The sequence below is a fragment of the Sorex fumeus genome, unplaced genomic scaffold (genome assembly GCF_029834395.1).
Source record: "Sorex fumeus unplaced genomic scaffold, SorFum_2.1 ptg000007l, whole genome shotgun sequence".
Lineage (NCBI taxonomy): Eukaryota > Metazoa > Chordata > Mammalia > Eulipotyphla > Soricidae > Sorex > Sorex fumeus.
The window spans coordinates 23,448,645-23,474,354 of NW_026606064.1; the positions used below are offsets into that span (position 1 = coordinate 23,448,645).

Here is a 25,710-nt window from a genome sequence, read left to right on the forward strand (position 1 = left end):
AAGCAATGTTACCCTACGCTTAGTTTGATGTAGTCCCATTTGTTTATGTTTGCTTCCTCTTGCATGGTCAATGCTGTTTCATCCTTGAAGATGCTTTTAGCTTCAATGTCGTGGAGAGTTCTGCCTACAGTTTTCTCTATGTACTCTATGTATTCATGTCTGATATTGAGGTCTTTGATCTGCTTTGATCTGACTTTGGTGCCTGGTATTAGACAGAGGAATACAATCATTTTCACTAGTTAAAATCTATGGTGTATTTGAGACAAAATAGAAATAGAGAGCAATTGAGACTTTCTTGTACAGATACAAAGTACAATATACTGACATTCCCCAGCTGCTGCCATCTAAACTTATCCATTAGCCTAGCATTCCATATTCATGACTGAACCTCCAAAGTAATGCAAGCCCTAAAATGTATGGGTACTCTAATCTCCTGACTGAAACTCTGGGGAACCCATTGTATGGAGGCAGGCCACACTCTGTTGAAGTTTTGGCAATTGCACCCACACTCAAAGCTGCTGCTATGCCATTGGCCTAACTCCATTGATTTTCAACTAATCTGTAGAGACATCAAATCAATAAAAATTCCATGTACACCAGTTTTCAGGCTGAGAACTCTGCGGTCTTCTCAGAGTGGGGGCAGGTAACATCCCCACTATTTCAGTACTTCCAGAAGTCAACTAAGCTCAATAAACAAAAACAATAAAACAGAAAGCTCAACTAACAACAAACAGCTTAGTAAACCCTCAGAAAAGGACTTCATGACTCCATAGTGAGGTATAACAGTTTTCACAAATTTTCTTTTACTGTAGTATTTTTTACTGTAGTATTTTTTGATAATTCCATTAACCACTTAGTCATAACAAGCAATATAAAGTAAATTATTTTGTGCCTGCCCCGCGCCTGGCTGTCCTCGCTGCCAGGGCCCCTTGGAGGGGAGCGGGTTGAGCTTTCCTCCCGGCCCCGACCAGGGCTCCGGCAGCCAAAGACCTCCAGGACCAGCCACCACCATGCTGAGACCACTCTCCGCACACATGAAGGTACTTGCAGAGGAACAAAGTCACGCAGGTTCCGGGGCTGAGATCTCCAAGCCTACTTGGATTTGGGCCGAGCATCCTCCACCCAGATCCTCCAAATTCCAGTAGGTGGGGGTCACACCCACCAACTGGCCCCCTGGCACCGTGTAATCCCATCAACGGCCAAGACTCAGAGACTACAAAAACCAGCTCCCGGAACCGCGTGGCCGCATTTGCGGCCGCGCGACATCTTATAATGACATCTTATTATCTCATTCCTACTTTGGACAAACTGGCAGGCTACTTTATGTAGCCTGCCCACATGGCAGAGTCTGGCAAACTCCCCGTGGTGTACCCAATATGCCAAATACCAGTAACAATGATGGGTCTCATTCTCCTAAAGAGCCTTGAATGTAATCCCAGGGCTAGGATGAAGGAGACGTTACTGGGGCTTGCTCGAGGAAATTGACGAATAACAGGATGATTTGTGATTTGTGATTTGTGCCTGCTAAGGGGTAGGCATGGTGGGTGTTAAAATATTGAGAACAGCCAAGAATCATTTAAAGAGAAGAAATACAATCTGTGGCTTCTAAAGTCAACAGAGTAAACAATAAAAAAGGTATTGAGAAAACTTTATCAGTTAAAGAATTTAGGAAGGGTTAGAGTGATAGTACAATGGCTACCGTGCTTGTCTTTTATGGTTCAATCCCTGGCACCTCATAGGGTCACGGGACCTGAGCCTGCCAGGAGTGATCCCTGAATGTAGAGCAAGGAGTAAGTCCTGAACATCACCAGGTATGGTCCAAAAAAAAAAAAGAATTTAGGGAAATAGAGGAAAATAAGAAGAAACTGTATTAACTAACACAAGAACTAAATAAAGAGATGAAAACAATTCAGTAATACAGAAAATATAACTAATCCAACAGAGATTATAGTGTGGAACCAAAATAAAGTAAAATAAAAAATATAAGCACCACAATGTCAGCTAGGTCTTAGCCCAAAATTTTAAAGAATTGTTTATCATAATTACACTAGAGATAAAGGTCTTTCAGATGATTTCTCTGCTCTAGTTTCTAGTTTCTCTGCTCTATTTCTGTCCGCCTTCTTCAAAATACTTAATAATTGTGGGTAGAAAAGTTCATCTGTTCCCTTTCCTGAACAGATAGTTTAAAAGCTAGGGAGTTGGATTAGGAGATATCTGTAATCTTTTGAACTCTAAAGTTCCCAACTTTAATTCTATTGTGCATGTAATGTCTTTTTAGAAAGAGTTTTATGCTGTCATTGTGGATAAGCAAGGAAACAGATTACTACCGTCCACTTGATAGAAACCAGCCTCATCCTTTGGCCATTTAATGTTTGAATAACCATCTTGATTTCCATGTTCTTACTGGCTTACTTTTAAGAACCTTTTGCAGAAGGACAGAAGCATATTATTAACACGTACTTGTAGGCAGCAGGAGATTGGCCTGGGAGACGAAGGAGAGAGCTTTTGACATCTAATACGTCATGAAAGTTTGATCAGAATGGGAATTTTCTGTCATGGGTTATGAGTATTAGTTCAGATTAATACTCATTTTCCTCTACAACGCTATGTAAGTGCCAGCATAAGATCATTTTGCTGTGAATTGGGGATGAGAATGCATCATAATGCCACACACATAATCTATCTCTTTCCTAAAGGACAGGAAAGTCAAGGGGAGGAGGGTGTTTGATCTGTGCTAATATCCCAAGGGGAGATTCTGATACTTCTCTACTCACCTCCTTGATTCTCACTGACTTGGATGCTAACTGTATTATCATTTCAATATAAAACAGGGCAAAAAGTTTTCTAATTTATTAGCGCCTGTAGAAACTGTCTTTGTTACAGCTCTGGTAATTCCTCTTTATGGACATAATTTATTAACTGTACTATTACCATGATGTGGCCGGACATAACTGGCCTTTTAAAATCATCCTTGTTTAAGGTGAACAGTGTGCATGTTGGTTTATCTCAGCTAGGAGAAAAATAAAAAGTATGAAGGAGAAAAATTCCTTATTAAGTTTTATAATTATGAAAATTCAGTTAATTTCTTTTATCTTAGTAAGTCATTAAAGACTGAAGTAGGTTCCCAGTCTTTTGTTTCCAGAGCAATTCCCGAGAGACTCGGCGCTCTGTCATCCGAATGGGCCTGATTAAAGCAGGGAAACCTCTATCTTCAGATTACTGCTCTCTGTCATTAGCATTACGTTATCTTGCTCTTCAGACTGATTTTTAATTTTTATGCTTGCAATTATAAATGATTTACAGGGACATTCATCGCTGGACCTGTCCTGAGTCATTAAATTCACCTAGGTTGAATGGCCTGATGTGCACCTGAAATTAACCAAATCAGTGACATTATCTTGCTGATTTTTCTGAGGCTTTAGAAATAGAGAAGAGACTCCATTCTCTCTCTCTCAGTTCTTTGGCTTAATGGGAAATATTTTTAATTGATAAAAGAGGTAATTAGCCAAGGCTAAGAAGTGCTCACTAATTGTGCAGTATATCTCGCAGAATTCATTTGGCCATAGTTTCTGGACTTGGAGGAAAGATGACCCAAACACAGATCTGCTGCAGTTAACGGAACTCATGCAGTTTGAATGTGTTTTGTCTCCTCTATAGAGTTCAGGAGAAGAACTGTGCAGACACCTAAAGGAGACCTAGCATGTGGCAGAACTGAGAATGCTCATGGCAGTCCTTTCACTTCTCTCAGTGTTTCACGTTGTTTGACTGTGCAGAACAGACTCTTCCTTCATTTCATTTCAGATGAAATGAAAACTGGACCAGAAGTCAGTCAATATGAGGAAGAAGAAAGCAGACTCTTCCATACTCTTTATCCTGTAGGTGTTGTGGTATAGTTCTCATCTTGCTTCTCTCTTTCTTATAGTACCTGTTCACCTTAAAACTCTCTTTTTTAAAATTTGTTTCTCTATTTTTTGTTTTAAAGTATATCTTTTGTTCTTAAATATATACATATACAACATATACGTATATTTTTTGGTTTTCTTTTCTTCTCTTTTGGGGCTGTACCCAGTGGTGCTCAAAACTTATTCCTGGCTCTCTGCTCAGACATCCCTCCTGGCTCTGTACTCAGGGGATGGTATGTGATTCCAGAGATCAAACCAGGGACAGCCATCTGCCAGCAGGTATCTGAACCCCTGTTCTGTGTCTCGAACCCTAATTGTTCATTTTGTGCTTGAACCCAAGTAGCAGGTCCAGCTATATTCATCTGGCTCTGTTCATCAAGAGTCTTTTGCCTCCTGTACCTACCACCAGCTTGGCACTTATCTCTGTCCCTCTTAGTCAGCATTCTTTGTACATCATGAGTGGAATTTTTTTTTTTATCAGCTCTTTCTTTCAGGCTAGGAATTTGGCCCTTGTATGTGATAGCCATCATGTAGATAGACAAATTTAGTGGGGATGGTAATGTCTTCCTTATAGGACCCTTCCTTTTTCCAGTTGAGGACACTAGGGTTATTAAAAGTTATGTTATTGGAAAGATGTTCATGCAGCTGATAAGTATAAGAAACAGGAATTAGAGACAGATGGGTTTGATTCCTTCCCCCTTGCTTTCCATTTGATGTGGTCCTCTCTAAAAGGTTCTATTTATTCTAGGAGATGTAAGAACTAGGGAGACTGGTTAATTTGGTTGGGGGCCCAGTGACTGCCTTTGCAGTATAGACAATCCAGCTTGCCCCAATTTTCTTCCTTCTGTGTCTGTTCAGGGACTGAAACAACACATCCACCCTCCAAAAATCAGAGATGCAAGAAGTGGCATCTTGGTTCATGTCAGGCTCTGGATACAGATCTAAGAAACAACTTGTTGAAGAGATACAAAAGACATGTGCAGGGCTTTGCAGTGAGGCCTGATAAGAAATAAGACCAGAAAGTAGGCACTTTCCTTATCACCAGAGAGTGGAGACCTCTGCCTCTAATTACTGGCTTTGACACTTACAAGCTGCATGAATTGGAAGTATTATTTTCCTTCTGATCTGCTGTTTCCTGATGTGTGTGTTTTCCTGAGGATGACATAGAAACAAAAATTTAGTAAATTGTGTTACTACCAACTACCTGCTTACAGCATAAATTCACTGACTTTTTACGTTTCCTACCCTCCCAGTCTTGTCAGGACTCTTAAGAGCCTGTTCTCTTACGAACTGTAGCCTTAATATGAGCAAATTGTCTGGATCTAGGGATACTCTGGAAAGTGGTGCTAATCAAGGGACTATAGCTTTTACTTATTCCACAATCCTTCCCTCTTTTAGGTAACAGCACTGCCTTCTGGGGGTGGGATGAAGCTCCAGATGGTTCTTATAAAGCTGCCAACTCAGCATCTCACCAGAGCTGGGCATCTGTCTGGTCTGTCTTCTCTCTTTCTCAGCATCTGTGATTCATGTGGGCTGGCTTACTCCAGAGAACTCTTGCCCTTTAGCTACAGTGATTAATTCAGGATTGGACATGCGACACAGACTCAACCAATCAGAGTATTCTACACCCTGACCACACTGATCAGTTCTGGAATGATCTATGACTCAAAGGCAGGCCAACCAATTGTCCACCACTTTTAGCAGCAACTTTCAGGCAAGGCAAGAGGGGTCTTTTCTAAGAATTTCAGCTGATTTAAGATGAGAGTAGCCCTCTATACCTCCATTTAATATTAGTCTTGAAATTGAAGCCAAGGGTCACACATATTGTATATAAGTTGAGGCACTTGATTAGCACATGGACCCTGGTTCCAATCCTGTTATGCATATGGTCCTGAGAACCACCAAGAGTGATCCCTGAGCACAGAGCCAGAGATCACAGAGCACAGAGCCTGAGCACAGAGCACAGAGCCAGATGTGGCCCCTGAGCATCTCATTGTATAACCCAAAATCAAATAAGCATAAAACAAAACACGATAAAGCCAACGTAGAAGAAAACAGTGAAATAGAGTGACAGCATCCTAATGACATCTCTTGGCCTTTTCATCTAGTAGTGCCTCAAGTTGTATTTAAAGACTTACAACTTGTTTTTACTGTTAACACAGACATAATGTAAAAAATTTATCACACTAACCATTTTTAAATATTAAGTATACATTTAAGTATAGCACAGTGGTAGGGCGTTTGCCTTGCACACAGCCAACATGGCCGACCCGAGTTTAATTCCTCCGTTCCTCTTGGAGAGCCCGGCAAGCTACCGAGAGTATCTCGCCGGCACGGCAAAGCCTAGCAAGCTCCCCGTGATGTATTCGATATGCCAAACACAGTAACAAGAAGTCTCACGATGGAGACGTTACTGGGCCCGCTCGAGCAAAATGATGAACAACGGGAGGACCGTGACCGTATAAATTGAGTGGCATTAAGTATATTTACCTTCTCCCAAAACCATCACCACTGTCATCTTTTGAATCTGAGCATCTTCCTAAATGGAATAGTTTAAATAACTTCTCCTTCCCATTTACCCCAGACTTTGGTAACCTGCATTCTTCTTTGTGTCTTTAAATGTGACACTTCATATTAGTAAAACTGTATGGTTTCCCATGAGTAGCTTATTTCATGTAGCACCATCTTCAAGATTCATCTGTGTAGTAGCAAGTACCCCGGATACTCACTTTTAAAAACTACTAAATCTCTTTTGGGCTGGTCATACTATTCCAATTAATATTTCTGTCACATGATCAAAAGAAACCTGATTAATGAAATGTAGATTTGAGAGAAATAAAATCAAGATGAAACGTAAAGGAGAGAATCTGTATAACTTTACAGTTCCCAATTCTAGCCTGTCTAGTCCTGACTGCATGAAATCATGAGATTTATCTTAAAAGGAGGATTTCCCCCCCCTCTTCCCCTCTCTCTCTCCCACTCGCCCACTCACTCTTTCAGTCTCTCGCTCTGCCTCTCTGTCTCTCTGTCTCTTTCTCTCTCTCTGTCTCTCTCTCTCTCTCTCTCTCTCTCTCACACACACACACACACTCCTGTCTCCTCTTTGCTTCTCTTCCCCATGAATTTCTGTTAAAATGAAAAAATTGTAAATTTTCTATCTTGCCATTCTCTCCAGGATAAGGTATGTCTTCTTCACTAGTATGGGATAAAGGGCCTCATCTTTTTTTTTGTCCTTTCTCCTCCACAGAGAGCTTAGGTTTATTAAGTTACTCTCAAAGCAGTGCTCCTGAGACACACCCTATTCCATGAGGCACTCCCAATCCTCTGTTTTTATCTTTTTTTTTTAATTAGTGAAACACCATGAGGTACAGTTGTAGATTTACAAATTTTTGTGCTTGGGTTTCGTTTATACAGTGATCAAATACCCATCCCTCCACCAGTGCCCATTTTCCACCACCATGGATAATATCCCTCCCCCCCATTACCCCCATCCCACCCTGCCACTGTGGCAGGGCATTCCCCCCTGTTCTCTCTCTCCTTTTGGATGTCGTGGTCAGCAAAAGAGGCATTGAGTGGCAAACATGTTCAGTCCATAGTCTACTTTCAGCCTGCATCTCCTCTCCTGGAAGTATCCTCCAAACACCCTTTATTTGGTGCTCCCTTCTCTATTTGAACTGCACTTTCCCCTAGAATACCCGGTTGGCCTCTAAGCTATGGAGTAATCCTCCTGGTGTTGATCTCAGCTATTCTTGGGTATTAATCTCATACTTTGTTACTTTATATCCCCCAGATGAATGCAATCTTTCTATGTCTATCCCTCTCTTTCTGACTCATTTCGCTTAGCATGATACTTTTCATATTGTACCACTTGTATGTAAATTTCATGACTTCATCTTTTCTAACAGCTACATAGTACTCCATTGTGTAGATGTACCAAAGTTTCTTTAACCAGTCATCTGTTCTTGGGCACTCAGGTTTCTTCCAGTTTCTGGCTATTGTAAAGAGTGCTGCAATGAACAAACAAGTGCAGATGTCACTTTGACTATACATTTTTGCCTCTTTGGGATATATTCCCAGGAGTGGTATTGCTGGGTCAAATGGGAGCTCAATTTCTAATTTTTTGAGAAACGTGCATGTTGTTTTCCAAAAGGGCTGAACCAGTCGGCATTCCCACCAGCAGTGGAGGAGTGTCCCTTTCTCGCCACATCCGCACCAGCATCGGTTGCTTTTGTTCTTTTGAATGTGGGCCAGTCTCTGAGGTGTGAGATGGTATCTCATTGTGGTTTTGATCTGCATCTCCTTGATGATTAATGATGTAGAGCATTTTCTCATGTGCTTTTTTGCCATTCGGATTTCTTTGAGAAAGTTTCTTTTCATTTCATTGCCCCATTTTTTGATGGGGTTGGACGTTTTCTTCTTGTGGAGTTCAACCAGTACTTTGTATATCCTTGATATCAACCCCTTGTCAGATGTGTATTCGGCGAATATTCTTTCCCGTTCTGTAGACTTTCTTTGTATTTTGGTCGCTGTTTCTTTGGAGGTGCAGAAGCTTCTTGGTTTAAGATAGTCCCATTTATCTATCTCTGTTTTCACTTGCTCGGCCAGTGGCATGGCATCTTTGAAAATACCATTAGCCTCAATGTCATGGAGGGTTTTGCCAACTTTGTCTTCAATGTACCTTATGGTTTCTGGTCTGATGTTGAGGTCTTTAATCCATTTTGATCTTACCTTTGTACATGGTGTTAGGCAGAGTTCTGAGCCCATTTTTTTGCATGTAGCCATCCAGTGATGCCAGCACAATTTGTTAAAGAGGCTTTCCTTACTCCACTTCACATTTCTTGCACTTTTATCAAAGATTAGATGATCATATGATTGAGGGGAGATGTCGGTGTATTCAACCCTGTTCCTTTGGTCTGCAGTTCTGCCTTTGTTCCAGTACCATGCTGTTTTAATTATTACTGCTTTGTAGTACAGTTTGAAGTTCGGGAGGTTGATTCCTCCCATTTTCTTTTTCCCAAGAATTGCTTTAGCTATTCGTGGGGGCTTATTGTTCCATATAAATTTCAGGAGTGTTTGCTCCATTTCTTTGAAGAATGTCATGGGTATCCTTATAGGGATTGCATTGAATTTATACAATGCTTTTGGTAGTATTGCCATTTTGACAATGTTAAGTCTCCCGACCCATGAATAAAGGGCCTCATCTTAAGATTCTGTCCACTATAGGTAGATGATATTTTTAACTCTTTTTTTCAAAAACTTAAAAAGGAGTTAAAAATTTAAAATATCACTTAAAAATGATATTTTTAGGTAAAGTTCTTGCCATTTACCAATGAATTCAACTTTCTCATGCCTTTCCATGTTGTACTTTCCTCTCTGCCAGGAATCTATTTTTCATCTTAACTAAAGGGCTCCAATATAGTCCTCAAGGTCCTGCTCAAATCTTACCTCCTTTCACTGTGATTCTCTGGCTTCTCTTCTTAATTCTCCTAAACCAAGAACAATCTGTTAATGGGGAACAGTTTTCCTCAACGTGCCCAGACACTTTGGACACCAGGTCTGGGCAGACATGGGGCAAATAGTGCACGGAAAAATCACTCTGGGAAACAGCCCATGGCCATTCACTTTATTGCCAAATGCACATATATTTTGTAGAGGCTCTCAGCTTAAGAGGATGGTCCAATCACATAAAGTTTAACATGATTCACCTATCACCTTTCCAACTCTGCTTTGCCCCAGCCCAATCCTAATTAGGGCTAGATACTGCAGTTAGGAATGACTCGCTAAGCATAGGTGATGATTCTTAGGGGGTTGAGTGAGACTCAAGGCTGGATACCTGGTGTTTGTCAAATATGTCCAGACACTCCCTACTGGGTCCCTATGCCGGAACAGGTCTTATCTGCTATATAGGGACAGATCTTATCTGTTCTGGTGCCTGTTTATGCTCACAACCTGTCTTGCAACTGATTGTGGATTTCCTAGTCCTTAGGAATTCTAAGAAACCATGGACTATGTTGGCTTCCTTGTGTCTTATAGTCCAGTACAGTGGTTAACTTTGTTTTTGCTGATTAACAAACATAAAAAATTATTTGATAAACTTTGGTACTTGATACTCAAATTATTAATGCATTAAGAACTTTGAAAATGGTTTGTCGTGTGAGGAAGTTAAATAATGTGTTCCCTGAAATATTTCTAAAACTTATTTTTGTTAGAAAAGATGAAGTCATGAAATTTACATACAAGTGGTACTACATGGAAAGTATCATGCTAAGCGAAATGAGTCAGAAAGAGAGGGATAGACATAGAAAGATTGCATTCATCTGGGGAATATAAAGTAACAAAATAGGAGACTAACACCCAAGAGTGGCCGAGATTAGTACCAGGAATTTTGCTCCATGGCTTGGAGGCCAGCCACACATGCTAGGGGAAAAGGCAGCTCAGATAGAGAAGGGAGCACCAAATAAAGGGTGTTGGGAGGGTCCTCCCAGGATGGGAGAAGCATGCCGAAAGCAGACTATAGACCAAACATGATTGCCACTCAATGCCTCTTTTGAAAACCACAACACCCAGAAGGAGAGAGAAAATAAAAGGGAATGCCCTGCCACAGAGGCAGGGTGGGGTGGGAGGGGGAATGGAGGGTGGGAGGGATACTGGGTGGTGGAAAGTGGGCACTGGTAGAGGGATGGGTACTTGATCATAGTATAACTGAAACCCAAGCACAAAAATTTGTAAGTCTACAACTGTACCTCATGGTGTTTCACTAATAAAAATTTAAAAAAGAATTTCAAGTAAATTCTCAGTCCAGTGCAGACAGATTTAGCCAACATTCACAAGAGTGGAAACCCAAATTGATGAAACTTGACTTTATTTGGTCAGGTGTAGAATAACATTTTCTGGGTCTTGATTTGTACTTTGTGTGTAGTATGTATTTTTTCTTTTGAATATGTGCAATGTGGGTGACTTGTTAATTAGGTTGTATTATTCCTTAATCCTTCTCCTCCTGGATGAGCTCAAGAAATGATGGGACAAGACATGTGAAAATTCACCTTCTATGGCTCTCTGGGATTATCTCTAATTTGTCCTTATTCCCTGCATTTGTCTCCCACTGATATCTTTGAAAAACACTGCAACTATTTAGTCCAGCTATGTGAACTATTACGTTAAAACAATGTGTTTTCTGTAGGTGGTTTCAAGACTAGATATTTCTGTTCCTATAAAACTAAAAAAAAAAAAACCCTCTCATAGACCTTCTTTGCGATGACTTTTGAAAGAATAGAAGTGTTTCTGTGGGATTCTCAGGAGGTCCTCGTTACTCCTGGTGATAGTTGGCCAACTGGAACAGACAGTCCATGTTTGGGCCCAGTGGTGTTGGAGGAGCCTTTTGGGCTATTCCAAGTGTGCCCATGGGGACATGTGGCTGCAGGGTCAGAACTCATGTGCCCATGGGTATCCATGGGTATCTCCCCAGACTCCAAAATAAAAGATCTTCTGTCACTTGAAAAATGTCATCTTTGGAGACAGAGATAGTATGATGGTTCGGGTGCTTGCCTGGCATGTAGCCCCAGCCTAATTCCTGGTGCCACGTATCTTTCCCTGAGCCTTGCCAGGAGTGATCCCTGAGCACAGAGCCAGGATCAAGTCCTGAGAACTTGAGTCATGTGTGAGAGGGAAGAAAGGAAGAAAGAAAGAAAGAAAGAAAGGTAGGTTTGTTCATAAATACAATCTGTATTCTCAAAAATATTCTATTTTTGTACTCAAAAGTAGTATAACATGTTTAATTTGTACAACTTAGAAAATTCATATCAAGAAAGATAGTAATCAGTAATTTCACAATCCCAAAGTTCAAGATTGACTTTGTTAAGAGATTAATGTATTAGCTAAAAATGTTGGTACCTTTTTTCCTCCAGTGTATTTTTAAAAAAAGAGCTTGATTTATGGTCAGTTTTATTTTATTTTATTATTTACTTAAAAGTATTTGTTTTGACTATACCTGGCTCTGTGTTCAGGAATCACTCCTGGCAATTCTTGAGGGACCTTATGCAGTGCTAGGGATCAAACCGAGGAGCCAAATGCAAGGGGTTGACCCATTTAAAAAATTAACTTTATGCAGTGTTATAAATAATTACATATCCAGACCACTAAAAATTTTATTTTATGCAATGTGATTTATAATATACCATTTTAATAATAGAGTTTCAAATATATCATGTTCTTCCTTCACACACTGCCATATTGGCTCTCTCAGGGTCAGGGGAATGAGACCCATTGTATTTACTGGTTTTGGCATATCAAATATGCCATGGATAGTTTGCCAGGCTCTGCCATGTGGGCGGGATATTCTCGGTAGCTTTCCCGGCTCTCTGAGAGGGAGAGGGGCTTTTAGGGCAGCCCTAATCACCCTTGTGGGTGTTCCCATAGTTCAAACCATATTTGAACCCCATCAAATATGGTGCAGTCATCTTGGAAGATGGGTATTAAGTGTCTTATGATGTGTCTGGCGCGTGGCGGCAGCTGGGTAGTGGAGGTAGTGGAGGTCGGCCGATGAGGTATTTATCTGGTACCAGTAGGGTGGGTCTTCTGTGTGTAATCCCTGGATCACGGGAGGTTGGTGGAAACAGACAGGGCAGGGTAGGGTAGGGCTTCTGGGTTTAATTCCTTGGTGCTGGAGACTGGTGGGAGCAGGCAGAGGATCTCTGTTCCCAGGTCCGTTGAGCCAGAAATCCAAGGTCACAGAGTTCCACTTAGCTGGTTTTGTGGGGCTTCACTTGTGCGTGAGTCTCAGCCTGAGCGTCCAGAAAGGTTCCATCCCAATGGAGAACCAGCAGGACTGTACTACTGTACTATTGTACAAGAAGGGAGACATCCACGACATTGGCAATTATCACCCGATCTGCCTGATATCTGTCGTCTACAAGCTGTTCACTCGAGTCATCCTGAATAGGATTGGCAGAACACTAGATTAAGGACAACCATGTGAGCAAGCCAGGTTCTGAAAAGTATTCAGCATGATCGACCATATCCACATGATAACCAAGCTCATTGAGGTTTCTTAGGAATTTAAGATGCTGCTCTGTCTAACGTTCATTGATTTAAAGGCCTTTGATTCTGTTGAGATGGAAGTGGTCATTGAAGCCCTAGCCAAACAGGGCGTTCAAACTCAATACATCAAGATCCTCCATGAGCTGTATTGCGGATTCACTACCAGGATCTCACATTCTACACGGAAGTGATCATTGATGTCAAGAAAGGGGTCCGGGAGGGTGATACATTTCACCAAAACTCTTCAGTGCCACCCTCGAGAACGTCATGCAACTACTGGAATGGGAAGGAATGGGAGTGAAGATAGATGGTCGGCAACTACACCACCTCCGCTTTGCTGATGACATCGTTCTAATAACACCAAACATTAGCCAAGCAGCAAAAATGCTGGCCAACTTCGACCGTGAGTGTGGAAAGGTCAGACTACAGCTGAATCTCATGAAGACAATGTTTATGACAAATGGTTTCGTTCTTGATATCCCATTCACTCTCAATGGAACGACCATCTCCAAATGCAACAATTATGTGTACCTAGGTTGAGAACACAACGTGATGAATGACTTTGCACCTGAATTGCGGAGGAGGAAGAGAGCGGCTTGGAACACCTTCAAGAGCATTGAAGAAATAGCATTGAAGAAATAGCTAAGATGAAGAACCCCCGGCTCCAGGCACATCTCTTCGATTCCACTATTCTTCCTGCATTTAACATATGCCTCAGAGACCAGGGTCCTATGAAAACAGGATAAGAAAGCTATTCAGGTCTCCCAAAGAGGAATTGAAAGAGCCATGCTTGGAGTATCACGCTTCACTCAAATGAGAGAAAGAATCCGGAGTTCCAACCTCCATTGACCGTCAAGAATCAAGGACGCTGTCTCGTTTGCCAAGGCATCGAAAATCAGATGGGCTGGACATGTAATGAGATTTGGAGATGACCACTGGACTAGAGCCATTACCGACTGGATTCCATAGGATGTCAAAAGATCGCATGGCCACCCACCTACGAGATGGTCAGACTTCTTCGTCAAGACCCTGAAAGATGGGTTTGATGCTCTTCATGTTCCTAGAACAAGCAGACACCACTGGGCTACACTAGCACTCAACAGGGATGCATGGAGACATTACTGGCACCTGCTTGAGCAAATTGATGAGTAACAGGATGTCAAGTGATCAAGTGATCAAGTGATCTTCACGCAAACTGTCAGTGGCAGTATCTTTCATCAATGTCCCAGACACCCCTTCTCACTCCCTACTCTCCCTCCTTAGTAAATTCATTTAAAAGAGCCTTATTATAATATACTTATATCAAAACCAGAGAATACAGGAGTAAAGGCACTTGCCTTAGATGCAGCTAACCCTAGTTATATCCACAACAATGCATATGGTCTATAGAGTAGCACTGTAACACTGTCCTCCAGTTGTTCATCAATTTGCTCGAGAGGGCACCAGTAATGTCTCCATTGTGAGACTTTCTGTTACTGTTTTTGGCATATCGAATACGCCTCTGGTAGCTTGCCAGGCGGGCGGGATACTCTTGGTAGCTTGCCGGGCTCTCTGACAGGGTTGGAGAAATCGAACCCGGGTAGGCCACGTGCAAGGCAAATGCCCTACTTGCTGTGCTATTGCTCCATCCCAGGTCTATAGAGTACCACCAGGAACCATCCCTGAATACTGCCATTTAAAATTTTTTTACTTACATAAAACAAGGTGCACATGATTTGGCTGCCTAAGTTGAGTAGTTTGGGCTTATTTGTACAATTGTGGTACCAACATAACAATAAAGATAATAAACATCTCGATGCCAAAGTTTCCTAATACCCCTGTGTAGTCCTTCCTTCTCATTTCTCCCCAATCTCTATCACCACGTGACAATGTATACACTTTCTTCCACTGGAGACTATCGTTATAAGTATGGGTTCACACAGTATGTATTCTTTCTGTGTAGCACAGCATAATGATTTTGCATCCCATTTGTGTTGGTTTATTTTCATTTCTTTTTACTGATGAGTAACTTTCTTTTTTGGAATAGGGTACAGTGTGGTAGGCCAACACTTGGGTCATTTCCAGCTATTTCTTACAAGTCTATATGACCATTTCTTATAGGTCTATGCAGACATATGCCTTCATTTCTCTCAATACTACCTGAGAATGGAATGGTTGGGTTATATGATAGGTGTGTGTGCATTTATTTTACATTTTCAGCAGCTGTATGAGATTTCCGGTCCCCAACACTGCCAACCTTGGTGTTACCTGTCATTTTCATTTAAGTCCATTGTGTGAATGTGCATGGATATCTCATGGTGATTTTTGATTTGCATTGTTCTATTACATTCAACTCATTCCATGTTTTTATTTTGCTATTTGCATGCCTTTTTTAGTGAAGTTTCTATTCAAATCTTTTGTGCACTGAAAAGAATATGTGTGTTTTCTTCTTATTAAATTCTAAGTGTACCTTAGAAAGTCTAGATCCAAGTTCTACTTTAGATAGGTCATTCAATTCCAGAATGTGGTTTGCCTTTTTTAATTTTCATAATAATAAGATTTGAAGAGCAGAATGCATTTGTTTTAGTCTATTACATAATTTTTGTGTCAATCCAATTCCATATAACTTGTATGGGTTGTTTAAAAAAATTTTATTTGCAAGACCCGAACCACTAAGATTTTCTTCTATACTTTCTTCTGTAAGTTTTAACCCTTAACTGTTGGCCTATAATTCATTTTACTTTCATAACACTGAGGGCTTGAAGGATCAAATAGTCACTTTTCAGTCACTTTCACTTTGAAGTCCTTTGCTGGACAACTCCAGCTAAGGCAAAAGCACCAGGTTTTGGTGTGTGTGTGTGTGTGTGTGTATGTGTGTGTGTGTGCACAAAATCAAAGTGCTTTCCTAATTTAATCTGTCTTTTGGAATTATCTCAAGTGGTTGGTTTGGCTTCTGGATGTCTTAAAAAAATAGCTCATTGTCAGTCACATTTACCCTTTAAGGTTGTGTCTTCTGCTAATTGAGCATAATGTCACACGCTTCTTATTTTATTCAAAATGTTTTAAGGAATTTCTTTCAGGTCCTTTTTTGGTTTTTAAATTTCATCTAAACCTTTAACATTCAATTTCTGAACAAAGTTGGAACCATTTTGTGTATTACATGTTTTACCTCTTGAAACATGTTGCCTTTTCCTGTCATTTTGACACTGATTTACCCCCTAAAAACTTCCTGTGAGAGCACTGTTGCAAAGTAGATGACATATTCTGTCTGTGAGATGACAATTTTCATCCCATTTTTCTGGTTTGAGGGCCCAATGCCTGCCTTTCGTCAAATGGGCCTAGAAATTTTCCAACAGGAATCATCCCTGGCTTTATATTTGCTGAAGGTGCTTACTCATACCCAGACTCTGCAAAGCAGAATGACTGGCTACTAAAAGAATTGACTAAAGAGGGGGATGTTTAGGCAAGACAGTAGAGCAGATCAGAGGATATGCTCATCAGAAGAACACAGCAGCAGGGGACCTCTGAGGGAGGTTACACTACACAGCTTGAGAGCCTTTGATCTTTCATAAGTGTCCCACAAGGAGCTGTTTGGGAAGGCAGTTTAGGTCAGTCAAACTATTGTTTTTCCATTTGATTGGTTGGTTGTGGGACTGCACCTGGCCATGCTCAGGGGCTTTATCTGGCTCTGTGCTCAGGGATCACTCCTGGTTGTGCTCTGAGGATCATAAGTGGTACCTGAGACTGGAAGGGGGTCATATTTTTTTTCCCCAAGGATTGTAACCTAGGGAACCTGGTGAGAGTGCGACGTGAATGATCACAGATGGGTAGCACAGGTACGGAGAGCAGAGTAGAGAGCACAGTGGCAGGAGAGAGTACAGAGCAGAAGAACTTTCCTACATAGCCAGTGGAACAGAGCAGGGGCTTTTCCCATGGGGACTCAATTGGACCACTTCCTCATTCTCTTGTATTTGGCTTTGGGCAATCTGACTTAGAAATATTGCCTTCATTATTTTATATTGCCAAGTGTTGAAAGAAACAAAGTGCAAAGTAATATTGATTTTTTTCCCTTATTGATGTATTTGTTCAATTTCACTTTTTACTCAGCTTTACTTCCAAGAAATATTTCTCATTTTGTCTTTGCCCTGCAAAATAATATTTAAAATGTGCTTCAAGTAAATAAATCACTGTCACTGTCACTGTCCTCCCGTTGTTCATCGATTTTCTCGAGCGGGCCCAGTAACGTCTCTATCGTGAGACTTGTTGTTACTGTGTTTGGCATGTCGAGTACATCACAAGGAGCTTGCCAGGCTTTGCCGTGCGGACAAGATAAATAAAATAAAATAAAATGTGCCTCAATGCAGCATCATGTGACCAAGTGGCAGATTCAGTATTCTTTAGATCAGGGTTGTTTAAAATATGAAGTTGTCAGAAAATAACCCTTCCCATTTTAATCTCGAGTGCCTCACATCCCTTCTGGAAGTTAAACAATGGAGTAATTATTTTCCCTTGATCATAATCATGGGCTAGAGAGATAGTACAGGGGTTAACATGCTTGTTTGCCTTGCATGTGGCCAAGCCCAGTTTGGTCCCTGGTCCTGCATGAGACTGCCCCCAAGTGATCCCTGAGTATAGACACAAGAGTAAGCTCTGAGTACCACTGGGTGTGGCTCCAAAACAAAACTAAATTAACAAAATGAGATGCTCATTTTGAGGTACTGGAAAAAGCTACACCTTGGAAAGTACACTTGGAAAATAGAACTTGATCACAGGGAGAGACATGCTGAGTAATAAGTAAAAGAGACAGAGAAAGTGTCATTCCCGTGATGAACCAAGGTTTTCCTGGAAGGCTCAACCACAAGAACGACTTGCTAGAGGCCCCTACTTTTCCTGCTGTCACTCTCCACCGCGAACCTTTGTGAGGGGCGGAAGCCAGTCAGCGAGGAGGGCCCAGGGCCTGGTCTTCGGTGTCCCTCCTTGCACATCTGTGCAGGTCACAGCTTCTTACCATGTGATCACTGACAATCAGCCAATTTCCCCTCATCTCTGTAGTTTTCTCCACACTTGCCTTGCCAGTCTGTTTCCCTGTAGTGCTCCTCTTGACCTGCATGGCACTAATGACCTATTAAACTCCACAGCATCTTCATGTTCTGCTAGTTTGTATATGAGTAGATGAGTCTTCCCACTTCATCCTCTTCTATACTGCCTCCCCCACTCCCCCAGGTTCTGCCAACTCACCACGGGATCTCGCTGGCCTTCCTTGGGTCCTCAGAAGACCCTAGCTGCCTCCATCTGAATCAAACTCCTTTGTTTCTGGTGTCTCCTGCATCTCTGTCCCCCTCAGAGAAGTTGCCTCCATTTATCTGGACAACTTCCTTCTTATTGTCTCAAAATATAAGTGAGCCTGTCCCTGACAGTTCATAAAGTGTGCAGGCTGATGTGCCAGTTTTTCTTGAGGTCTTAGCTCCGCCAATCCATCTATTTATGCTGTTGCCAGAGATGGACCAAATGAGTGTCTCTTGTACCTCTTGACTAAATCTCTTATCTGTATGACAATGCTGTGAACATTAATTAACTTTTGTAATGATTACAAGGTGAAGTGTATTGGCTCAGCCGTACTCTGGCTCAGTTGCTAGATCCCTCCCCACTTTTCTTTAGAACATCTCTTAGTAGTTTCTTAAAGTCTTTTAGTAGTTTGTCCAAGTTCTGAATTTATAGCCACGGCCACTCTTCATCCAACCTGTTCTGCTTCTTTGCGCTGCCTACCTGTTCACATGCCCACCACCCTGGAAACCAGTTACCTAAAGTTGCAAAACAGTGACCTTCATCAACGGTCCTCCTGGGAGATCACCAGGTTGGTCACTGGAGCCCATCACAAGGGATCTTCCCAAAATAAAGGAAAATTTAACCCAAAGACAAATGTCAGCCGGACCTTTAAGACCTAAAATGTTGACTGAAACCTAAATATGAACAGCTTTGTAAGGGTCTATCTCACAGTAATTCAATAAAAATAAATAAATAAATAAAAGACCTAAACTGTTACCAAAGATCAAAAAACAAACAACAAATAATAACAAAAAGCTCTACATTTGGGCTGGAGCTGTAATATAGCAAGTAAGGCATTTGACAACCCAGGTTTAATCCAGTACTGTATAAGTTTCCCCAGATCTCTCCCAAAGTGATCCCTTAGCATAGAGCAAGGAGTAAACCCTGAAAACTACTGGATATGGTTTCTTAACAAGAAGAAAGCTTCAAGCTCTCCAGATCAGCCAGGGTATACTCTTTGTTACTCCTTGTTATTACTCCTGGGGCCAATCAGGATTAATGATTCAATGTTTGGACCTGATAATATGGTGCTCCTGGCAATGGAGGGAGGCAATGCTGGCAGCCTGCAGGAATCAGCCCATCAGTTTGGGAGCAGAGGATACAATGCTGGGGTCCAAATTCAGGACCTTGCAAATGGCACACATTTATGGGTCACTCTGAGCTTTTTTCCTAGGCACCGTTCCCATTTTAGAGAAGAGATAACTCAGGCTGTGAAAAATTGAGTGTCTCATAGAGTAACAGCAGGATACTCATGATTCAAGCCCCCATCAGACAGCTTTAGTTCTTACCTGATTCTGCAATACCACAGGTTGATGTTGCTAGAAACAAGGGCTTGTGTACATTTGATTTCAGCCAGCCTTCCTGCACGCTCCAGACCAGGTCAGTCTGAATATGCAGTGTCCAAATAGACTGAACTGAAGACCAAGATATACAGAATTGTCAAGATATACAGAGGCCATACCGAAGGTCTCATCATCTCAGTCTTGCAGCTTTATTCGAGCTCATGTTCAAGATATTTTTTTCTCCCAGTCTCACCACCACACAGACTACAGTCTCCTGGTGCCAATTCCTCAGGCTGGTGCCCATGGAAACCTCCTTGAGAACACAGCACAGTCCTGGGAGGTCCTGCTGCCTGCATTGAGCTCATTCTTCGTTTCAGAGAATGTGTTGGGTGAACTTTCTGACAGAATCCTGCCCTGAAATTCTTGGTAACTGGCCCCAAAATACAGCCCATTTACACAGAATGACCCCTAGTTTTCTGAAGGGTGTATTTGTGCCCAAGCCTGTTGGACACCTGCCTTTAATGCAGATTCAGGAGGAAGTGGGCTGTGTCCTCACACAGACCCAGAGGCCCATCTCCTTTGTGTTTTATGCTCCTCCTGCTCCAGGGCACCCAGAGCCTCTGGGTGGCTCTAAGCAGAACCTCAGCACTAGGGTCAAGGGAGGCAGGTGGGAGACTGAGGAGGTGGGAATAAGGGAAGAGTGAACCCAAATATTGGAATTAGTTACAGAGAGTCGGATCATGAATATCTGATCTGATTCTGAGCCATGGTCTGGTCTGGGGCTGGGTGGAAGGGCAAAGGTTGGCTCTGGCTTTTCCTTCTAGCCCAGCCTCTGACCATGGTATTCTGGCCATCTGGAACTCAAGTATTCTCTGATCTGTGCTCTAGTATCTCTGGCCTCTGGGATCTGGCACATGCATCCCTCATCTCCCACTCCCAAGACTCTGCTTTCTGATGGGTACATGCCAGCATTTTTTTGATACCCTGCCTGAGCTGTCATTTGCTCAGAAGGTTGTCCCGGGAACCCTCAATCAAGCCAGGTCACTCTGCATACTCCTTAGGACAAGGAGTATCCCTACCTTGTGTAGACTTGGAATACAGAAGGTGCTCCATGCATTTTTGTTGAGGAGAAAGAAAAGGAGAGAGGAAAGAGAACAGGAAACTAGAAAGGCACATGGGGAGCACCTTCCTGTCAAAAGGAGGATTAGTGTTAACCCTTGGAAGGAATCCAAGGGCAGAAATTGTCTCTTGTTCAACATTATGTCCACAGTCTTCAACAGAGTAAAGAGTGGTGGGGATGTGAAATGGATGAATTTATTTTAAACACTTGACCTAAGTTATTATATTTGCTTTAATGAAGGGACAGGGTGCTCCCAAGCCATGTTCAGGAGATCTGGAGGCCGCACCAGTGATTCTCAGCCAACCAGGCCAGGAGGTCAGTGCAAAGGCCTAAGGATGAGGTGTATGGTGCTGGGGTCACACTGGTATTATTTTTGGTTTGGGGCGGGTGGGGGGGTTGGTGTCACACTCAGCAGTGCTCAGGGCCACTTCTGGTTCAGTGTCTGCGCTTAGCCCATTGATCATCTCCCTGTTCGAGAACTACTGGTTTTTGGTAACAACTTGATTTTTCAGAGCATTATATACATACATATAAACTCTTAAGAATGAAAATCTTAAAAATTAAACCAGGGAAAAATCACTCACTGAATTGCCAGTTATACCACCAATCAAGCCAGTTTGAGTTATAAGCTTACAAACAGGGGGAGGCTATTGTCCAGAATTAATGATGCTGAAAAGAAAATGTCATTTCTCCCTGCTCCCTCCTCTTGTATTGTGAACTAAACTCCTATACTCAAGGACTTTACCACTGTGCTGCAGCTTGGTCCATGAAATGAACTGCATTTTCTTTAAGTATTTCAGCAATGTTATTCTCCAGAATACTTGGAGAAAATGCAATTCATCTGCTGGGCTAAAATGCCAATTTTGGCTTCCTCCACCTGTAAGCCAGCATGGAAAATATGTGAACTAGGGAGCCTTAAGGAACCTGATGTTTGAACCTGATATGTGAACCTTAGGGAGCCTGATGTTTGGACCGAGCTATCAGTAACTTTCAGGAAATTTTGTTTAGTCTCTTGATTCTTTCCTGTGAAATGGGGAGCATGCCAGTTGTCTTATAGAGTGGCTGAAGCTCACAGTGAAATGTATTCAGCCTGGCCCTGGCATGAACCAAGCTGATCCTTGATGGCATTGTTTGAAAGCACGCTCTGTTTCACTTGTTTGAAAGAATGGTAGCTGGGCTCATAGTGTTAGAGAGCTCAGGCAAGTGGCTCTCCAGCAGAAAGAGGCATCATTTCTTTACAGGGGTGAGAAAGTGGGGGGGCAGGAAAACCAGAAAACAGCAGCCAATAGTGGCACTGGAAATAAGAGAGACCTGGTGATCTTGCTGAGGGTCACTCCTGGTTCATTCCTGCTTCTCCTGTTCTGGTTTTCAAGAGGAAGGTTTCTGGGAAGAGGAGGACCCCAGTGGGTAGAAGAAAGAGTCTTGCTTTTCCAGCTGGTGCATCTCCTTAGTGCTTTAAAGAAAATCAGATTTTTTTTTACATCTTTTATTTTGTTTATGTATTTTTGGCTTTGGAGTCTTTACCTGGAAATGTTTCAGGGCATACTCTCGGCTCTGTGCTCAGGGAGCACTCCTGGCAGTGCTCAGGGGATCATACTCAGTGCTAGGAATTGAACCTGAGTTAGCTGTTTATAAATGCTTTAACCTTTGTGCTATCTCTCTGGCCCTTATATTTTAAAAAGCGGGGTGCAGAGAGATAGTGTGGAGGTTTGCTGGCAGGGGGTAGACCCAAGTTTGATCCTCAGCACCCAGTGCTGTTTCTCAAGCATGTCAGGAGTACTCCATGAGCACAGAGAGAGGAGTAAGCCCTGAGGCATTGCTAGGTGTGACCAAAAAACAAACATAAATATCATATTTTTACTTTAAAAGAAAATTATGTTCATTTTATGAAATTCACACATGCAAAAAACGAAGGAAATAATCCAAATTTCCCCCTGTAGAAACCACTGAAAACGTCTTGAAGTCTATCCTTTTAAAGTTTTTTTTCTAGGCATTAATCAGTGCATTCTTGTTTAACAAAGGAGATGGAGTGGTGCTCCCATTCTGTAACCTGATCTTTCTCCCTGAGCAGCTTGCCAAGACTGAAAGGGAGAGGATGTAATGTTACACTAGCAGGTATCCTGGATGTCAGGGCGCCTGACCCCAGGTACTCACTGTACGCCCCACCCCACCCCCTGCCTCCTGCTCCCAGTGAGAAAAATAGCTGGTTTCTGTTTTACCTCTGTGAACAGTAATTCCCTGAACATCTTTTTTTTAGGGGGCCTCCTCCACAACCGTCAAGGGACCAAATGGTTCGTGCTTGAGCCCAGTAGTACTGAGGCACCCCAGAGTTACCCCAGCAGCACTTGTGGGGAGCGTGTGGTGCCAGGGATCAAACTCAGGGCCTGGCACTGACAACCACTCCAGTGCTTTGAGCTTCCTCCCAGCCCCTCTGCTAATAATAATTTGTTAGACAAATCTTTAGGAAATCAACAGGATTGCCTAACAGGGAATTTTCACAGTCAATAGGAATCTTCTCAAGAAAGAGGAAAACAGAGATCACATGTTTAAATCTTAAGGCTCCTTTGGCAGGGCGGAGAGTTGTAGCTCAGCACTACGCTTTTTCTGATACTGTTCAACTTCTGAATTTATCATGTCTGTTTTGGTAGCATTTGGGGGGGAGGGTGTGCTAGTATCAAACCCAGGACCTTCTCCCACATGCCAGACACGTGTTCTACCACTGAGATATATGCCTAGTCCCAAATTTATCTTAAATGTAGCTTCATTTCTAGTCAACAAACTTAAAAAAATAAACAAGATGTGAATTGTTCCTGTCTTTAAAGAGCTTACTGTTTGGGAACAGAGATGAGACAAAATAGCTCAATAAATTAGTTTTTTCTCTTATTTAACAGGAAAGTAAGTTACACAAAGTAAGTTGGCTTTACACCATGATGAGCAAGAATAAATGGACATAGTAATATGAATACTAGTATTGAGTGAAAACTTACTGTGTCTAGAAAAAGAAAAGGTATACTATGTTAAGTGACATCTGTCATTCTCACAGTCATATTTTGACCTAGATAGCAATATCAACATTATACTGTGGAAACTGAGGTTCAGGGTTGGTAAATGACCTGTTCAGGTAACTCAGCCAGTAAGTGGCAGAGCCAAGAACTCGGATGCTCTGAAGCTGCCAAGGCACAGCCATTGGTAGGTGACCCAGAATAATTTCTGTGACTTTACCTTCTAGGTACTGTGGCCTGAAAACCAGCTTGCTGGCATCATCCCTGGTGGGGTTCATGGCGTCTAATCAGTGCAACTTCCACTCCCCCATCAGCTTCCCTCTGATTCCAGTGGCCGCACTGGCTGTGGAGAAAGTGGGCCGCTCCAGCGTGCATTACCGTCTGGCTCTGTTCCGACCCAAGTCCGCCCCAGCCCAGCCTGTAGTGGAGCACCAGGACCTCACCGATGGCTTTTTCTCTGGCCACCCCAAGCTGGCACAGTTTGACACCCTCGCCTGTGCCACAGGATCTGCAGTCCATGTTTTTGTGAGTCCAGCCACGAGCAGGCCTGTGGGGCTCCCAGATGATTTCTGGAAGAGCCTCCTGAGGCTGAAAAATCCCATTGCTGTGTAAATGTTTGTGCACGGAAGTGTACCTGTCAGAATACAATTTCTCTTAACAGTTTCCTTTGAACTTCTTAGCATGAATTTTTACTCATAAAATGACTGTTCCATACATGTTTTTCTAACCACTGTCATGCATCTCCTTGCATCAGGCTTTGAGCAAGGGGCCTTCCACACTGGACCTCACAGAGTCCACAAAGACCCCAGAGAGGCGAGGAATGCTCTCACCTCTTTCCAAATGAAGAGGTAAAGGAAATCAATGGCGTGGATGAAACTGCCCTGTAGTCACTGGAGAATCTCTGAGTTTCCTTGGGTATGCCTGCTGCACCCTCTTGATCTCAGTAACTTAGTTAAGAGCACAGCTCTAAGTTTCCTGTGGTTTGGGATCACTAATTTGATAGATTCCATAAATATCCTCTGCTTTTGACAGTGAATCACACATTCACCTTTTTTTTCCTTAACAACCTAGACTTGTATGCTGTAAAACCACTTTTCATGCATTCACAACAAACCACTGACCATTTTCTGGTGAACCCATGGGCTGAAGACTGATAATAACTATGATTAAATAAAACTTTTGATATAGAGACAAGTCCTTAACTTTGGTCCACACTTTGGTATCATAACATTAATGGTCATCATTGACCAAACACTGACTATCTCAGTTAAGGATTAAGTTAGTGTCATCCTTTTTGCTCTTCCCTCGGTAAGTGTTATGTTGCCACTACTCAGATGAGCATGTTGAGGTGTTTGGAAGTGGGGAAAAGAGAGCTAACCACATCTGAGCCTCAGTGTTGTTCTTTGAACACACGATCCTAAGTGACCTCTTCTACTTGGATCCCTGAACATTATTTGAATGTATGGAGCCCTTAGATCTGTGTTTCAGTTGCATTTCACATTCCCCAATCATTCTCTCTTGGGTTACACTGAATTTGCTGGCCTGCATTTGGCTCTCATGGTTATGGGGATGCCACTGGCTCCCCACACCACAGCTGCCATTGCAATTGCCCAGTGCCACAGAGGACTTGTCAAAATCCAAAATGAGACTGCTGTTGCTTTAAACCACTGAATTGGTGTAGTTGTTTACTCCTACAGAATAATCCAGTTTTTCCTTTTTCTTTCAAGATCTAACCTCATGGATTGGTGTGAGGGTTACACGAGATTGCATAAAAGCACTTGGCATAGTTTAATGTTTATCATAGGAGGAAATAAATGCTATGTGTAGTTACAACATAAACTTTTCCATGATTGGAATGTAACCAGTCCATAGATTTCATTCATGTGCCTGTGTGGGATATTGGGCTTTCTCTTTTGTATGGGAAAAATAATGGGTACCCAAAGCTCCTGAATTGCTGGGTCTGTAGTCTTAGACTCTGAACTTGATCAGGAATGAGTGTACAAGTTGATTCTTCAGAAGGAGCCCCAAATTTTCGTCAATCTCACAAGTGCTGGTGACACAGT

The 25,710-nt window shown here is 42.2% G+C and overlaps 1 protein-coding gene across 1 annotated transcript in view; it reads left to right on the plus strand.

The window, feature by feature from the left end:
• LOC130045483 (uncharacterized) overlaps nucleotides 1–25,129 on the plus strand; it is a 214,889-nt gene extending 189,760 nt beyond the window's left edge. Inside the window, exon 3 of the mRNA XM_056138419.1 lies at nucleotides 23,875–25,129. Coding sequence (XP_055994394.1) covers nucleotides 23,875–24,259 — 385 coding nt within the window. The 3' untranslated portion in view covers nucleotides 24,260–25,129. The remainder of the gene's footprint in view (nucleotides 1–23,874) is intronic.
• Nucleotides 25,130–25,710: the final 581 nt, after the last annotated feature.